At 32.1% G+C, this 17,164-nt stretch overlaps 1 protein-coding gene across 9 annotated transcripts in view; it reads right to left on the reverse strand.

Annotated features, from left to right (window-relative positions):
- Positions 1-17,164, reverse strand: part of JMJD1C (jumonji domain containing 1C) — a 257,660-nt gene that overhangs the window by 64,271 nt on the left and 176,225 nt on the right. For 8 of the 9 annotated variants that reach the window (XM_032491485.1, XM_032491484.1, XM_032491483.1 and 5 more), the window contains one exon: positions 6,439-6,552. Coding sequence is in view for 6 of the 9 variants with exons in the window: in XM_032491484.1 (XP_032347375.1) it covers positions 6,439-6,552 (114 nt within the window). In the remaining 3 variants the exon portion in view is untranslated. Of the gene's footprint in view, positions 1-6,438; positions 6,553-10,589; positions 11,158-17,164 lie in introns of those variants that run through there. The other variant, XM_032491487.1, reaches the window with a different exon arrangement.

Raw genomic sequence — 17,164 nt, forward strand, 5'->3', positions numbered from 1 at the left:
ATGGTGAGAGTTCCAGAGAAGACAAATAAGACAGATTGTTAAAAGAGGCACAGATGGTGGCAGAGAAATGTCCAATGGCCGCATATGGTAAGAAGAGAAAGGAGTTTCAAGTATCTATGAGAAAGGCTTAAGATACCATCTACAAAAAGGGAAATTTAGAGCATGTCCAAATAGCAACCTTCTATTGAGTGGTTTCTATGTAGTAACAAGCTGAGTATCATTAATTTAATCTTTCAACAACTCCGAGGTAGATAGTATCTATCTTATAAATAAGGAAACCAATTGTTTAGAATGACTTACATTTCCCCAACGTCACATAGCTAGTAAATGGCAAAGCTAGGATATGAAACTATATCTGCATGAACTGACTCCAAAATTCATAGCTAGACCAATTCTCTAAGACAAGACTCTAGTGACTATCCAGTCAGTTAGCTGTTTCTGATATATTACAATAACCAGATAGACGACCTGTTACATAGAAAATTTTGTGTTTGTTACTCTCTTGCTTCAAAGTATCCAATCATTCATATGGCCTGCAAGGTAAAAGTCATTCAGTAACTGTACTTAACAATCCTATTCCTCTTTTATCTGATCCCACAATACTTACTCCTCTAGTATGATGTCTACTATTCAAAACTAAACTCTTTTTTCTCTAGCTAGACTGATTCTAAATCTACCTCATCATCATGCAGTCCTTTCTGCCAAATGTTGGCCTTACTCTCCTTATCTTTCACTTCCATTTCCATTCAAATGAACCCCATTCAAGTTTTAACTTCTTCATGAGACTTCTTTAAATCATTTTAATCTCTGCTGACTTTTCCTTTCTCCTTTCTCTGTATTCCTAAAGTCTTTACTATGTATTTTTGGCTCCTTAAATCACATCAATTTCAAGGAAATTGTTTCCTTTTAATCTAAGTTCTTATCATAGATTATAAACTCCTTGAAAAATATAGGGTCTATGACTTATACTTTTATCAACTTTTAAAAACCATTAAGCACTTAAGAATGCTAAGAATAGGGAAACCGCATAATTTAAATAACTGCTAAACGAATGAAGACAGTTGGGAATGTTTCTAAGGCCGGACATTAAAAAATTTTAAGGGTAAGTTAAAGCGAAGTAGAGTCTAAGCATAAAGTTTCCATTTAATGACTCCTTTCTGGGAAAAAAATCAAGTGAGTTAACAGTAAATGGAACACGAAGAGCTTTAGGCCCCCTCTCTTCTGTTCTGGACCTCTTTCTCCCCATCTCAACTCAAGATCTAATGCTCTCATTCTTGGTGGTAGGGGTGTGGGTGTATTCTACTCCCATATCCTACTAGATGTGTTTCTTATAAATTCTTGTCTCTCAATGCCAAGGTCAGTCATCATTGCAAAAAAAAACACAAAAAACTAATTTCCATCATAAAAATAAAAAAGTTTGCTGGGTAGTTTCTGAAAGTCTATTTATTTTCCCTTAGAAAAATTAAAGATAGTTACCAGAAAGAACAAATCCGAGAGGAATTCTGTGACAGAAACATTTACATAACTACATATGTTCTATACCAGGTCAAATTACTATTTCCTCTAGGAATGGTAAAGTTTAAAAATGCTCTTAAGTAATGTATCTATACCACAAATTGAAATGAGAGTAAAGAAAAGTTTGAAAAAGTTGTCTTTTCTCTACTTACCAAAGCAATACTAACAATGAAATTCTGTTTTACCTCCTTTTCTAAATTATTAGCAATATCATCACAGTACCCTGGGGAATAAATCTACTTATAAGCCAAATTATCACCAGTAAGATTTTCAAACGTTTGTCAGTGGCTCACTTACGTTAAATACTTAATTCAACAAAGTATAACATTTGGCTGGTAATAACCAAGCAACCAGGTAACTGTTCACCTAGGCTGACTAGAGGCTAAATTTTATCTCACTCAAGTTCACCTAATACAGGCTGTGAAGCAATTCCAAATGCCAATTACAAACATGTAGAAGGAAAAAATAAATGTCTTTGCTACTTTCTACTCCTCAAACTACTGAAAACTTATCCTGGGCAATCATTCAACCTATTTTTAGCAAACCATGTGTTTAGCAATAACTAACTTAGGTATATTCTGAAACTGCAGATAATAAATTTATCTAATCAATGATGGAAAAGTTGTGGGTCAAAACGGACTTCAACTGGAAAAACAACTTTCTCACTGAAGGACTATAGAAATGATAAACAGATCAGACACAGTTCAGACACTTTCATTAACTAAATAATGGAAGCCTTTTCTCTGTTCAAGGCTTTAATTAATGTTTAGTCTAGGTACTAAGAAAATACTCAGATGTGCTCCACCCATTCCCTTCAACCAGCAATTTACAGCACAACAGTACTATCTCCAGTATTTTGGAAAGTAGTTTGTCTCTATTTTGCAATGAAAGAAACTGAAGTATTAATAGTCTTGGTCTCTAAACTTTAAGCAGATTACAATGAAACCAGAACATTCAACAGAATCATTCCTTCAGGTCTAGGATGATTCTACCTTATTCTAGGAGAAGTATCTTATTACTGTGATGAATTTTAGCATACAATAAGATAAACACAGGGTATAATTTTGAACAAGCACATTCTGCTTCAAGTCTCTAATGGTTTTTATACTAGTGCCCTTTATATTATTCCTTTATTACATTTAAAAGCAAAGAGGATTGGATCCCTAGAAAATACTAGACAAACAAGCCAGACCAACCCAGATTAACTGATATGAGTCATATACAATTTTCAGGTAAGAAATAATCTCTTCTATATCCACTATGAAGCAACCAACCTGAAAACTGCAGGTGTGTGCATGGTCAGAAGCCAAAATCCAGGACAAGATGATTTCAAAATCATGGTAAAAGTTCAATGCTCCTATTTCATTATCAAACTTTACATGAATTTGATCAAAAGTTCAAATTTTAGTGCAAAGCTTTTAAAAAGCTTCTGTAATCATCCTCCAAGGTAACCACACCACAGAAATCATAGTAATTAAAAAAAACCCTAAAACTATAAAAATCACCTTTAAGAACTAATAATTTGTTTTTTCCTCTTCTTCCCAGCCAGCTGAAAGACTAGTAGAATCTGCAAGGTTTCCTCCTACTTCCTCTCTTTTTCCCTTCCCCCTTTACTTCAAAGAAAGTTAACTGCAGCTAGGCATGATCAGGAAATCTAAAAGGAGGAAGCAGAAACTCATTTGTGTGCACAAGGAAGGAAAAAACAGAATTAACAATACCATGATATGCTGCTTCAGCAATGTATAATTAATAAGTATTCATTATATTGTCTGTAAGACGTTGATTCTGTCTCTCCTCAAACAACTTTCTTTCCAAAATACTGAAAACTATAATCTATGTGGTTGTACCTTGATCCACCAATACATGTCACCTAAAAATGATCAAATCAACTAATGTAATACATGCCACCTGATATTCAATACACTGAAATCATTCAGAAAGATAAGCGTAGGATTCAAACCAGTGACCTAAAAGTGAAAGGATTTGTATTAATTCTGAGTCATCTGTTTCCTAACCATTACTTTACAATATGTTATTCTGATACATTAAAAAAATAGGGTTGTACTGCTTAACTACAAGTTAACTAAAGAGAGCATAATTAGAGTCAAAGCAAAGCATCATTTGTGGGATCTTTTTAAAATTTTTTTTTCATTTTTCAGTTTTATTAGGTAGAATTTTTACAAACTGACTGCACATATACAATATACTGCATGTAAATACATATACACAATATACTGCACCTATTTTTTTTACTGTACATATATGTACTGTTCATTGTTTCTAGGAACATTTAGAGCTTTAGCTTTTTAAACATACATGGTTACCAAAGGAATAAAGCCAACCACAAAATAAGAATTAATTCAAAAAGATACATATACCCTGCTATTAACGGCAACATTATTTATAGTCACCAAGATATGGAAGCATCCTAAGTACATTTGTGGCACTTTTTAAAACAAATGTGTACTCATCACTCTACACACAACGGCAATTTCCAAAAGATATGTTTCCCATCACACTCAAGAAGTCTACAAAGGATAATTAACAACCAGATTCAGAAGAAAATGCATCATGAAATTTAAAGAAGTGAGAAAAAAAATAGGGAGACCATTTAAAAACCTTGTTCAATTTTCCCCAAACTCCCTTTGACTTCCATAAGGTTACCCTAAGGTTAAGACATGTCAAGGCACTATTTACAAAATCTATGCCAGGAACAGCTGCCATGTTTAACATGCCAAGGAATTTAATGTACTGTTTGGACAACTGGTTAGGGAAAAGCACCCTGGGATAAAGACTACTCTAATTCTGTGAACTCTAAAATTACTTCCTTTTCCTAGACTATGTCCATATTTCACAAATTCATTTAAATAAATAAATTTGAAAATCTAGACTGAGCCGAGCCATCTTCGATCTCTGGAGTAAATTTTCATTTAAAATGTTACAGTAGGTGCCTGTCATTTACATACTGGAGAAAATATTTTTGTATTTTTTAACCTGGTTAAAAAAACACTAAACATAAAAATGAAAACACATGCTAAAATTCTATTGTATACCATTTATTACTTCTAAAATTCATAAGAAATTCTAAAATTAAGATATGCTGGATCCTAAATGAAGTGCTCATAGCGCAATTCCTTCTGATTTCTTAGAAGTGAGAATTCACATTATTTGTGAAACACAAATGGTTAAAATGTCAAATGAATCATGTCACCTCTGGAAGATACAGTATCCTTCTAGGCCAGAGATCAACTTACCTATACTAGAAGGGGAAATATAAATAGCTAACAAAGATAATCACAGGGTTCACCAAATCAAATTAGACTTTAGCTCTTGTGCCTTTATTTTTAACAAAATAATAGAATCAGCAGAATCTACAAGTTTATAAATGTGTAAAAAAAAAAAACCTATAAAATGTCAGCACAATCTTTCAATCAAAATAATTTTAATAAACATGTTGTAGAGTTTTAGGCCACCTGGCGAGAGTCTATTTTTAAAAGTAATTTATAACGATTTCAGTTCTCTAAATCAAATCCAAGCTGTAACTTCCACAGTGTTAATCAGCAACCACAGAATTAAAATACTGAGTTGGAAGGTTTCTTTAATTTTACCTAGACTCACCTAGTCTAATTTCCACTAAAAGACTGTTAGAAATGAAACAAATTATAAGGCCTACAGTAAACTAAATGGCATTCACAATTAAAGACAAAACCAAATCAAACCCATGGGAAAAGCTCTAATATCTCCAATATTAAACTGGAACTTGCTATGAATTTTTAGCTGTAAACATTGCAATCAAAAAGTAAAACCTAGCAAGACAAAAATGAAGCCATTTAAGGACCTATAAAAAATAATGTGAAAAAACAAAAGCCTATTTACGTAGACTTCAAAACAGAAAATAACATTAAACCGAAGGAACTATCATCTCATTTTGGAGATCTAATAGAAGAGGCAGACAACTAACTCCCTAAGTATAACTTCAAACAACAAACAAGTGCTTATTAACTCAAGCTTTTGTTCTATCCATGGAAACGATGCCTCTACATCTTACTTTTGAAAAACAGTAACTATTATGAAATGAAATGGGAATAGCGACTTTCAGCTCTATTAAAAAAAAAGTCAAACTAGTTCACTTGTCCTTTCTTTGTGTGCTTACTGTATTATCTTAATTATTTAAGTAAAATGAAACCTATAAAATATATTGATTTAGTTCAATCTAGAATTCAAATATACAAAGAAAACAAACTTCAGTTGCGTTTTCAGCACTATCTTAAAAAAATTAACTTATGGAGCTTAGAGATTTTAAAAAACATTCAGCTTACTATATATATATATTTTTAGCTTACATTTTGTATATGAGTTTCTTCACATGATTTAAATTTAAAAGCCTACTAGAAAATGTTTTTCCAATTAAGTGTATTTGTAATTAAATGCAACTGGGAACTAAAATTTAGAAACTGAACAATTCAATTAATGACAATCAAAGAAAATTTCCAATTAAAAAGAAAATAAAGTACTATTATGCTAAGCTGGTATGTATGTATATAGTAAACACTAATCTCATTTAATTACATTACTTGACCCAATTCTTAACCTTCAGAGCTGGAGACAAAGATAATTTATACTAATGTCTAGCCAGTTATTTTCTAACAATGGACATTATTTAGAATGGAAGAGACTTTTATTTTGCTCACTTGTGCATTCCCAACAATAGGACACTGCCTGGATCATGTAAGTTCACAGTATTTATTTGTTAACTGGATAGATAAATGAATCATTTATCCAGTAACCAAAATTTATCAAATGCACTGGGTTCCTCATACATACATCTTCTTGTTAGCTAGACTTGAATATTCAAAAGAATATCTGAATATCAGTGAAGTCCAATGAATAATTACTTTTTAAAAGCAATCTAAAAAGTCTTACCTGGTACAGCTGAAAGGCACTATCTTCAGTTAAAAAATCCAGTTGTTTATCCACAAGGAATTCTACTGCAGTGATTGAACTGGGTACACTTTTTTCAACCAAAGGTTTGAAAGTCTGGTAAAAGAAAAATGAAAAATTTTAATGGTTATTTTCTGGCTTTTATCCTCAAAATGTGAAGAAGGATATGTAAATATAATGCATTAAAGTCATTATCATGAAAGTTTCAGGATACCAATCAATATTAGTTTTCATATTGTGATCTAAGGTGATGTTTTTATCCATACAATAGAATATTTTCTATTTATTTAAAAGGAATGAAGTAGATTTTAAGGAATAATATGAAAAAATTCCAGTTATATTATTTTTAAAGTTCCAGTTATTTATTTTTAAAAAGGGATATAATCAAATATATATACATACAAAAATTTCTGCTAATAAAAGAGAAACTGTTTCTGAAAAAATAACCTAGGTAGGAGAGCATATTACTCCAACTGTTTAAAAAATTATAAATACAATTCTTTTTTTTTTTTACTTTATTATTCTTTATAAAAGAGTAGTTATGATTTACACGTAATTTTTTCCATAGCTTATTCACATCAAGAAGGATTTTAAATGCATCTGGTCTTTTAACTCCACCCTGTGTACTGCTCACCCCCACCCCCTACCCTGCCCCTGCTCCAGGCACAAATAAAAAATCCAGCTGCTTCAGTAAGAGCAGCATGGGGGAAGGGTGCAGGAAAAGAAGAGGGATGTAAGAAGTATTACACAAAACCCACGTTTTGGTAAAGATCTTTCTCCAGATTTTCATTATTAAAAAGCAAAAAAAGAAGGGAGGGGGAAACATAGGGGGTGGGGCTGGGGGGAAAGTCAAATCCATGGTCATTTGATTATTTTAAAGAAGACTCATCTTTTACATAAAGGAATTTACCCATATCTTGGGGTGGGAGTGAGGGAGGCAGGAGAGGAAGAGGAAGGAAGGAAATAAAGGTACTATGAATGCACTTTTTAAAATGACTATCACAGTTTTGAAGTAGAAGCAGCTTGAATAAAAACCAAGTACGTTATATTCATGATACTGTTTTAAAACTTAAAAATGAAAATTCCACTATCCTAAAAACATACAGTGGCTTTACAAATAAAGAATCTAAGTTTGGAAAATGGGATAAACAAGCAACTCAGTTTCTAAATCACCTATACCACATGGGAAAATCTACTTGCTACAGGAAACTTATGTGACCATTTGGATGCAAACCAAAGCTTTTGGCACAGACAGTAAAAATCCCCAGGAGATCCAAAGCCATTTTATTTCCCCCTTCTCTTATTTATGTCTTAAAGAAATCTAACATCTTACTAATCACAATTAATAAACACTCTGGGGGAAAACTTTTCAAGATCTTTAGCACAGAGAGGCTCTTAAAGAGTTAATTTCTGTATTTAAGAAGTCGTCTTTAAAGCTTTCAATTCGATTCATTGAGGACTTTGTAAGTGTTGTGAAAAAGCTAAAACATGAGAGTAAGTAAGCATTTTAAACATGCCTTATTTCCACACTACCCACAGCATGAACTTATAAATGTTATCTTCTTTCGTAAATTAACATGAAAAAATTCTCTTACACTTCCACTTATTTTCAATATTTATGATTAGAAAACCTAATCACAGCAAGATCCTACCTCCCATGTGCTAGGGCTAATCTTTTAAGTACTATGTATTTTATCAAAAGTATTTTTATTTGGCTGAGATACTATATTTTAAAAAAAGACATTCTTCCATTATTTAGCTATCTCCTGCTACTGTTGCCATCTAACATTTCCACTTACCAAGACTAAATTGCTAAAATTATCATTTCATAAAATCCTATTCACTTTACCTAACAATTGAATAAAGCCTGTATGAAATCCAAGAGCATTTATTTCATTTAGGCTTTAAAATGTCTACTAGTATATGTGTTATGTGAAATATGTAACATTTGTCATATTGTATCTTTATTTAGTTTTTAATAAACTAGAAAACACTGGCCCCTTCTCAAGAGAAATTTTAATCATGGAGTTTTATCAAATGCTCTATTTCTTTTTAAACAGTACCAAGTCAGGTCAACTAGTGAAGGTTAACAAAAAGGTCCACAAAAGGCATTATCTAAGTGGCTAGATACAATTCAATTAAGCAGGATTTGAAAAAGAAGTAACTTCTCTAGTCTGAGTGCCTCTTTCTTACGCAAATAATACAGGTGGTTTGCATTTCCTATGAGACCTAGTCATTTTATAATATGAAAAACATTCTTCTGAAGAGAACCTCTCAGAACTCTGCTTTTTAAGGTAGGTCAGAGTTCTAAGGGTAAATTTCAACAGGCCAACTTCTACTTTAAATTACTAACTTAAGGAGGAAAAAAGGGTTTAGTTTCTAGGCTAAAATACAAATTTCTCATTTTAAGACTGAAAAGCCACCGGTAGAACTTACTTACCAGAAATGTCAAAAGACTAGTTTAAATGGCCTATTTCTGATAGATAAATGTACAAATGGAGGTCAAAAGTATACCATGCTTCTTAAATAACAAACAGAGCCACGACTTGCAAATTTGAAAATTTGCAATTATATTTAAAGTACAAATATGTTCCCACAAAGTGCTGATACTTTTATAGCACTTGTTAAAGAAATGTTTCAATATGTATTTAACAAGCAACCCTAAAATTGTGCAACTGTTCCTACTTTATGGAAAAATTAAAGACAAACAACATATAAAACTAACAGTTAAAATACATCCTGATTTTTAAAGTGGCAAATCAATGATGTAACTATTATTAATTTTCGTATCCAAGTAAAACACATCCATTTCAAAAAAATACTATTAGGTTAAAATAAAAACAAAAATATTTAAATAAAGGTGAATGGCTCCTACAGCTTTTATGATGAATCTGTAGTAAATACTTCACGGGTCTAGGTGTACTGGAATGTAAAGAAACTAGAACTCATGCATAGCTAAGCAATTCAAGACTAAAGATATACCATGCTATGAGGAACTTCCACAGCCTAAGGGGAAGCAATGAGCTACCATCTGATCAAAGTCACAGTAGAATATGGCCCTAATCACAAAAAGACTATTATTCCAATCTTGAAAAAAGCCTTTGAAAATCCAAATTAAATTACTAATTAAAAACTGAACATTCATAAATGAAACAAAACATTTTTTCAATTTTATTAATGGACTGAGAGTTCTTTTAAGGTCCTTTGTCTGTGTTAACTGTACTTTAAAAATAGTATAAAGCCAAAATAAATACTTAGTTGAGAGCCTGCATTTCTAGTAGGGCCTACCACGCTATAGGAAGAATGCTCAGAACAACTGTATCCTGTTTGGGGCTCCATGCTGCACCACATTCCATTCACATGAGGAAGAGGCGAACAGATGAGCCCTCCTCGAAAAAACATTTTTAAAATAAATCAGCTACAGTTCTCAAACACAACTCAGCTGCTCAAACCAACCATGTTAAAGCTCACCATTTAACATTTAACTGGAAATTCATGGAGTTTATGTCTGCAGTCTGAGTTTTTAATAATCTCCGGTTAACATTTAACAATTCCTTTTCCAAGTTAAAAAAAAAATTCAAGCTCATTAAAAAAATCTGATATAAATCTCACTAAAGGAAAATACTAAAGCAGAAAACAATGTAGGATATATTTCAGAAGTCAAGGTTTAAGGTTTAGTTGAAAAAAAAAAAAAAGACTGGAGTGACTTGAAAGAACAAAGTCCAAATTCCCACCCAAGCAGGTCTATTGAAAAACACTGTTAGAAAACAAGCTGGGGGTGGGGACAGGAACACACCACACACACACAAACACACACACACACACAAACCCTCAGAAAATAAATATTTCTACTTCCCTTAAAACACTATATTCTAAATCCTAATCTAAAGCATTTCTGCTATAATACTTTAAATTAAAAATCTAGAGCTCTGTTGTTTAATCTTTACAGTGTTATGAAATTACTACAAACACAGTAAATATTTCTAAACAAATGAAATAGTTAAAAATTCTTAAAATTAGACAACTAAGACTAGATCTATAAAAGACAGTGACCTTATTTCCTAAGGCTGAGAAGCAAAACCAAATGTAAATTAAGACAAAAGAAAAAGGAAGCAGAGAAATACAAACCGTACTTTTTTCTTGAGAATTTTAAACTATCTTTAAATCTCAGATATTCACAAGACGGCTTTAAAGGTCAAGAAGTATAGCTGACATTTCCATTTTGTTCTTGAGCAGTGTTTTTTTAATCTAGCCTAAATACTTCTTAAGTCTTCAAAAATCACAGGCAAATGGCTCTCAAACCAAGCATTTCTGAGCTCACTTGCAGCGTCGTCATTGTATAGTACGAAAAGCCAAGACCACAGAACGAAGCAGAGGCTGTAACCTAACAAGTCTCCGAAGAGCAAATGACGATTTTCTGTCTGCTCTGGCTCAGTCCTGGCAGCAATGAGGATTACAACTCGCTCTTTGTCATCAGCACTGTGGTGTTAACGACTAAGAAATCCTGCAGCTGAAGCACTACTGCATCCTCCGATCTGGGTCAGGATAATTTCTCCCGAGGTCGCTTACATAACCAGTAAGATACTCCAAATAGAGAGAACAGCCATCCATCAGCTAGAGAAAGCCTTTTCCCACTGTACTCCGCGTGGAAACACACTGCAGTAGCTTCCAACAGTGCAGACACCCAAATGAGAACGACTACTTGGCTCAGGGCACACTGAGAGAAGGGAAGAGGCGGTGCTCTGTAAACTGTAACTAATCCTCCGTCACAGGTGCTGATGGAGTCACTTCCAGCACGAGTCACATTACTGGTGATTACTCATTTGGCTGCGCCAAAGAGACTGGCTCATAATTTTAACAACAGACAAAGACAGACTAGTGGCGAGACTGAGAGCTCAAGTTTACTGTCTCCTTCATAAAGCAAATGCAAATAACAAAGTTTTTGCTTTCCAGATTTACCAAGGTGAGAAAGTGCAGAAAACAAATAATATTTAAATCTCTCTCAAATTGGCAAGAATGAAGCATAACGTTAAACCATCAAAAATACTTTGTGTGTTTTCAAGTAAAGGATTTATTTTTAGTTTAACTGTTTCTCCTTAAAGAAATATATTGACATTAAAAAAAAACACAGGAAAATAAACAGTTTAAAACATTTTTGCAATAACAATCTTAAGTGAAATCAAATGACATATCCAACAGTCTCACTGACACTTTACTCAAAGGAAAAACTGGTAATATTTATTTTGGTAGACTAAAAAATATTCCTGAGACATTTTCACTCTTTATAAAAATATTTAAATAGTTCACAATTATAAAAACCTATAATAGCCACACATGGACTACTGAGCACTGAAATGTGATTAGTCTGAATTGAGATGTGTGCTGTATGTATAGTATACACACTGAATATGGAAAAAGAATGTCAGATACCTGCCAGTGCAAGAAAACAGTCATCTATTTTAAAATTATGTTTGTGAATGGTCTTTTATTATAAATTTGTCCCAATGTAGATATCTCAATTTCAATAAATCTTAAAATTAACACTGATTTTTTTTATACTACATACACAATCATCAAATTATTAAGAGAAAAACTTTCAGCCACCAGCCAATGCCCTGTTCCTTCGTATCTACTCCAGGTGTATCAGTTTCATTTCATAGAAAACATCAGGTTAACCACTGAAAAGAAGACATTTTAAATTTAGTCTATTATGGACTTGCACTTACAAAAATCTCAATCAATCCTTTTTTAAGGATAAATGAGAAGGGTAGTGATTATACCAAGAATGTTGGTAAAACATAGCTTTAGAACACTGATAGTACTAAAATATAACTTTAAAACAAACTATTTTTAAATAATGAGTCAAGTGACTATTAAAACACAGCATCCCAATAATTCATTCATAATTACTTAAGACATGAACATAAAACATATATGGAATTAAAAGAATTTAATGTAGTATAAGTTACAAAAAAAACCCCCCAAAAACCCAGGCTAAATATGGCAGCCTTATTCTGAGCCTCAAACAACAAAGAAACATCAAATGCTTAATTCAGGTTATTACACTATAAACCATCAAATTTTAAATACATATCATACTGTATTTCTACAGTTTATTTGTACATTAGAGAATGAGTTGAATATTTTGTAAGATTCATCTTAAAAATCTCACATAAATTCAGGTTTGACTATAAATATTAACTGAAAAACAGCTGTCTTTGTTCCTCAAGTACTATCAGTCCCCTACAGAATCAAACAGCATGAAGTTACATTTAGCTAAGAATGTAACTGCCATAACATTAATATTGTTAGTGACAGAGTGCAATGATTTTTGTAAAACCAAAATAACTAACATCAGTACTGAAAAACCACTCTTTTTTATTGCATACTACATTAGGGTTGAATTAAAGTTAGATGCCTCTCCATCACTATAAAGAAATACTATATAGTCAATTCTTAACGCAAATGAAGGGTTTACAGAGGTACAGTTAGTTGAAAACCAAAAATATCTTTTTAATACTTAAATTGGGCTTGAGAAATATTTTTATAAATATATGAATGGGAGTCTGGTCTGAAACGCTGGTAAATTTCTAACACAAACAAAAACAGTGAAGTAACAATATAGAAAACCCACATGGTAGCAAGCATAAGTTGCTCAGCTTTCTACATCAAGTCTCCTTAATTCTCTCCTGATCTTACAACTCAATGAGGGATGGATGGTACTACTTACTACCTTTCAGACCACAAAAAGCACCAATTTGAGGAGAGCAGCATTTTAGTCCTTAAAATTGGTTGTTCTTATGGCTGATACCTTCCTTAATGAAATAAGGAAGTTGAAGAGTTACTTCTAATTTTTTTTCTTTTTTTTCCCTTTTTTTTTCTTTTTGGTTGAGGTCGGGGGTGGGGTAAAAAGTCTTTTCTTGGTAGCTAAACCAGGCTAGAGGAAGAGGAAACTACTTCAGTTACTGCCCAGAAATACACATCTCTGACTTCCTTCCTTTTCAGCTGGTTTCTAGGTTACAAGCTGAATAAATCAACAGAGGTGAGAAAGTAAACAGAGGTTAAAAAGAAAGCACCATACTGACTGTATGGTGGCTATCTGAAGAAAAATTGTTCCTCCCAGTAATTGTAGAACCTTCATACATGCAATTAAGAGTTAAAATAAACCAGCATTTTGATTCCATTTATCCTGGGCCGTGAAAGAAATAAATTCCTCATCTTTATGGATATGTAAGCTTAAATAAACAAGTGGATTTCTCCAAGTATACAGCCTTTATAAAAAAACATAAAAACCTCTAAGTTCAGTGGTTAAGTATTTTAAGTGTCTTTTTAGACTTAAGGATAGGAAAGGAAGAGGAACAACAGTAGTTAAAAAGAGGATTTGAATTTGATATGGCCTTTAATAAAGGCTGACTAGATTCAGGAAAATATTTTTTAATATGCTCTATTGACCTATAAATCTATGAAAATACACAATCAAATATGTAACTCCTGCATCATGGTAACGCCCAAATGATTAACATCCTTACATTAATGATTTCATGTAGATCTCCCAGGCACTGTAAAGATTTAGCAATTTCATATCTTCAATAGATCATGAAGTTCCATAAGAATTTCCAGATGATGTGAACCTAATCTTGATTTTTAAACTCTCTTCCCTCTCCTAAGCATGCAGGAGATTCATTCAACCAGTATGTATGGGATGTCTTGAATTACTACACTTTTCCCTGCTTTCTTCACTATATCCTTGATAACTGCCCTAGTCATAAGGGGAAAGGAATGCAAAAAAAGAATGTGTGTCCATTTTTTAACTTTGCAGATGTCATGTCAGTTTTTATGACATATAGTTGGCTTAAGAAAAATCACTGCTGAGAACATAAAAACACTATGCCAAAAGTCTCTGTTTTTCAGTAAGCATATGGCTGCATTCAGTGCCCTTTAATTTTTTCCTTCTAGTCTGAGTACTAATAAAACATACTGTAATCTAGAATAGTTTTATCAGTTTACTGTATTTATGACTTCACTTTTAGATTCCCTCTTAACAGTCCTTCCTCCTCCCAATATTATGAGGTTTCACTTACAGTAGTCATCCCTCAATATCTGCAGGGGATTGGTTCCAGGGCCCAGGAACGTAACAAACAAAATCTGTGAAGGCTCAAGTCCCTTATAAAATAGCATAGTTGTTTGCATATAACCTTTGCATATCCTCTCATATACTTTAAATCATCTCTAGATTACTTATAATTCCTAATACAATTCAAATACTATGGAAATAATTGCTAGGTACAAGGCAAATTCAAGTTTTGCTTTGGGGAATTTTCTGGAATGTTTTTTCTGAAAATTTTCATCCATGGTTGATTGAATCCTTAGATGCAGAAGCCACAAATAGGGAGAACTGACTGTACTTTTCTTTCTCTATAACTTCACAGGTCTTTCTATATAACTTCAATGTGCCATTGAGACAACCAATTTTTCTTTCCATAAACAAATAAATTATTCCAAACTATATTTTTAGACCTATATTTTCATCTTATTCTAATCTGTATTTTATACTGTTACTAGGACATAGTTATATTTATATCTTGAAACCACATAAAGCCAAATATGATAGGAATTAAATGCTTAACTTTCTTTGGTAAGTTATTAAGATTTCTTTCAAAACCACTAGAAACATCACTACAACAGCAGAAGTAATTACCTTAAAATTCATTAATATAGTGACCATGCTTCATGATTTACTTTGGTTCCCTTGCTCATATATATAATATTCTGAATACTTGATTTTTTCCTTTAAACCTCTGTGAATAATATACAATTTTTCTATATATTATTCTGTAACTTTAAAATGATTGATAAAAATATCAGTAAGATTCTGGAACTAGACAAACCAAATTTATAGAAAAGCAAATATAATTATAAGAGTTCTAGAAAGAGAAAAGAGAAAAAATCAAGGATAGGGAACTAGCCCTAATAGATTCAATATAACTGAATTAATAAAACAGTATGAAACTGGAGTATAAATAAATAGTAATCAATAGATAGTTTAAAAAGTCCCAAAACAGCTTAAGTATGGGAGTTTAGTGTAAAATAAACGTGGATTGCCAAATCAGATGGATGAGAATGAGAAAATTTAATGAAAGAAAAGGCTGTTAGAGATAGTAATGGAATTTTAGAGATTAACAATCACATTTTTACAGATGAAGAAATGGACAGAGAAATTAACTTTTCTTGTCAAAATACTGTTTTGCAGGAGCCTTGGGACTAGAAACTGGACTTCCTAATTCATAGATGAATAAATGATTTCTATAATGTTAAGATGATATGAAAGCAACATTGTTTTCATGCTTGTTGACATGAGGTGACAGATAGCAAAGTGTTTTGCTATTGGCTGAATAAAACTTTAAACTATGACCTGAAAATGGAGGAAAATGAAACTTGTCTAGAAGAAACTGCAGAATCATATACTACCAAGGAAAAGAGGTAGAACATAACAAACATATATTTTAATATGCTTCATTGACACTTATGTCACCTATCAGAAAGAAGAAACAAGCAGTATTAGGAAAACAATTCAACATAAAGGAATTTTTAAAGCTACGTTCTGAAAAACACCACTTGAGAAGATGATAAAACACCAATAGTTAAAAGAAAAGGAAAATTTAATTCTATTTTGTTACTGTTTCTTCTGTCAAGAAAAATATTTTTAATGTGGAAAGTGTCAACTAAAGATTAAAAATAAACTAAACCATAAAGGATAGGTAGATGTTCTTTTTTGTTTTGTTTCAAGAAACAATTAGTTTTCCTTATTAATAACATAATTAATTAGAGATAATTTGGAAAACAAAAGAAGTGGGTGAAAAGGATCCCATAGTTCTAACCATGAACTCAGCCTCTTAACCATGAAACTGTATTTTTGGCTTTTTTTTTCCCCCACAAGTATGTGTATCTGTTACCAAGTTTTAAGGTACATACAATTTGTAAGTTGCTCATTTTACTCAGTATTCTTTTCATGTTATAACACTGCCATAATTTAAAATAGCTACCTAATACATACTTAATCAAGCACATGAGTATTAAGTTTTACTATGTATTTTCTCAGTGTTGCATATTTAGGCCTTCTTCACTTTTCTACTATTACAAAAATAAAAGGAAAATTTTCGTGCTTGTATTAAACAACCAAAATTCCAAGTTTGGATGGGTTCAAATAAATTACATGTTAGAATATTAAATTGACAGATATAAACTCAGAGCGATTACTGGCAATTTTTGAAAAAATCATGACATCATGATATTAGAAAGAAATATCTATTAATATTTATAAAGGAAGACAGAGGCAATTTTAGGAAGAAAACTACATGTTAGTAAACTTAAGCTTCAGCAAAACTCCAAGATGGATAATTAGAATCATGAAGAAAACACACATATTGATTACTAAGAGCCAAATATATTCATTGAGTGTAATCTGTCTTTTAATAAAAACAAAGGTTACTTTCATCAAGAAAATCTGAAATAGGTAAGTCAATAAAATATGGGCTAGATAACAGTCCTTGGTGCATTTGTAGCTGGTTAAAGAGTACTGAACAACAGTACTGTTTTTCAACCTATAACATACTATCACTTCATCTTTGGTCTTACACACTATCACTTGAAGGCTATCGTTATTTGCAAATTAACAAATAACAGAATGACTGAAAAATACACCTTATAA

The sequence above is a fragment of the Camelus ferus genome, chromosome 11 (assembly GCF_009834535.1).
Source record: "Camelus ferus isolate YT-003-E chromosome 11, BCGSAC_Cfer_1.0, whole genome shotgun sequence".
In the NCBI taxonomy this organism is placed as follows: Eukaryota; Metazoa; Chordata; class Mammalia; order Artiodactyla; family Camelidae; genus Camelus; species Camelus ferus.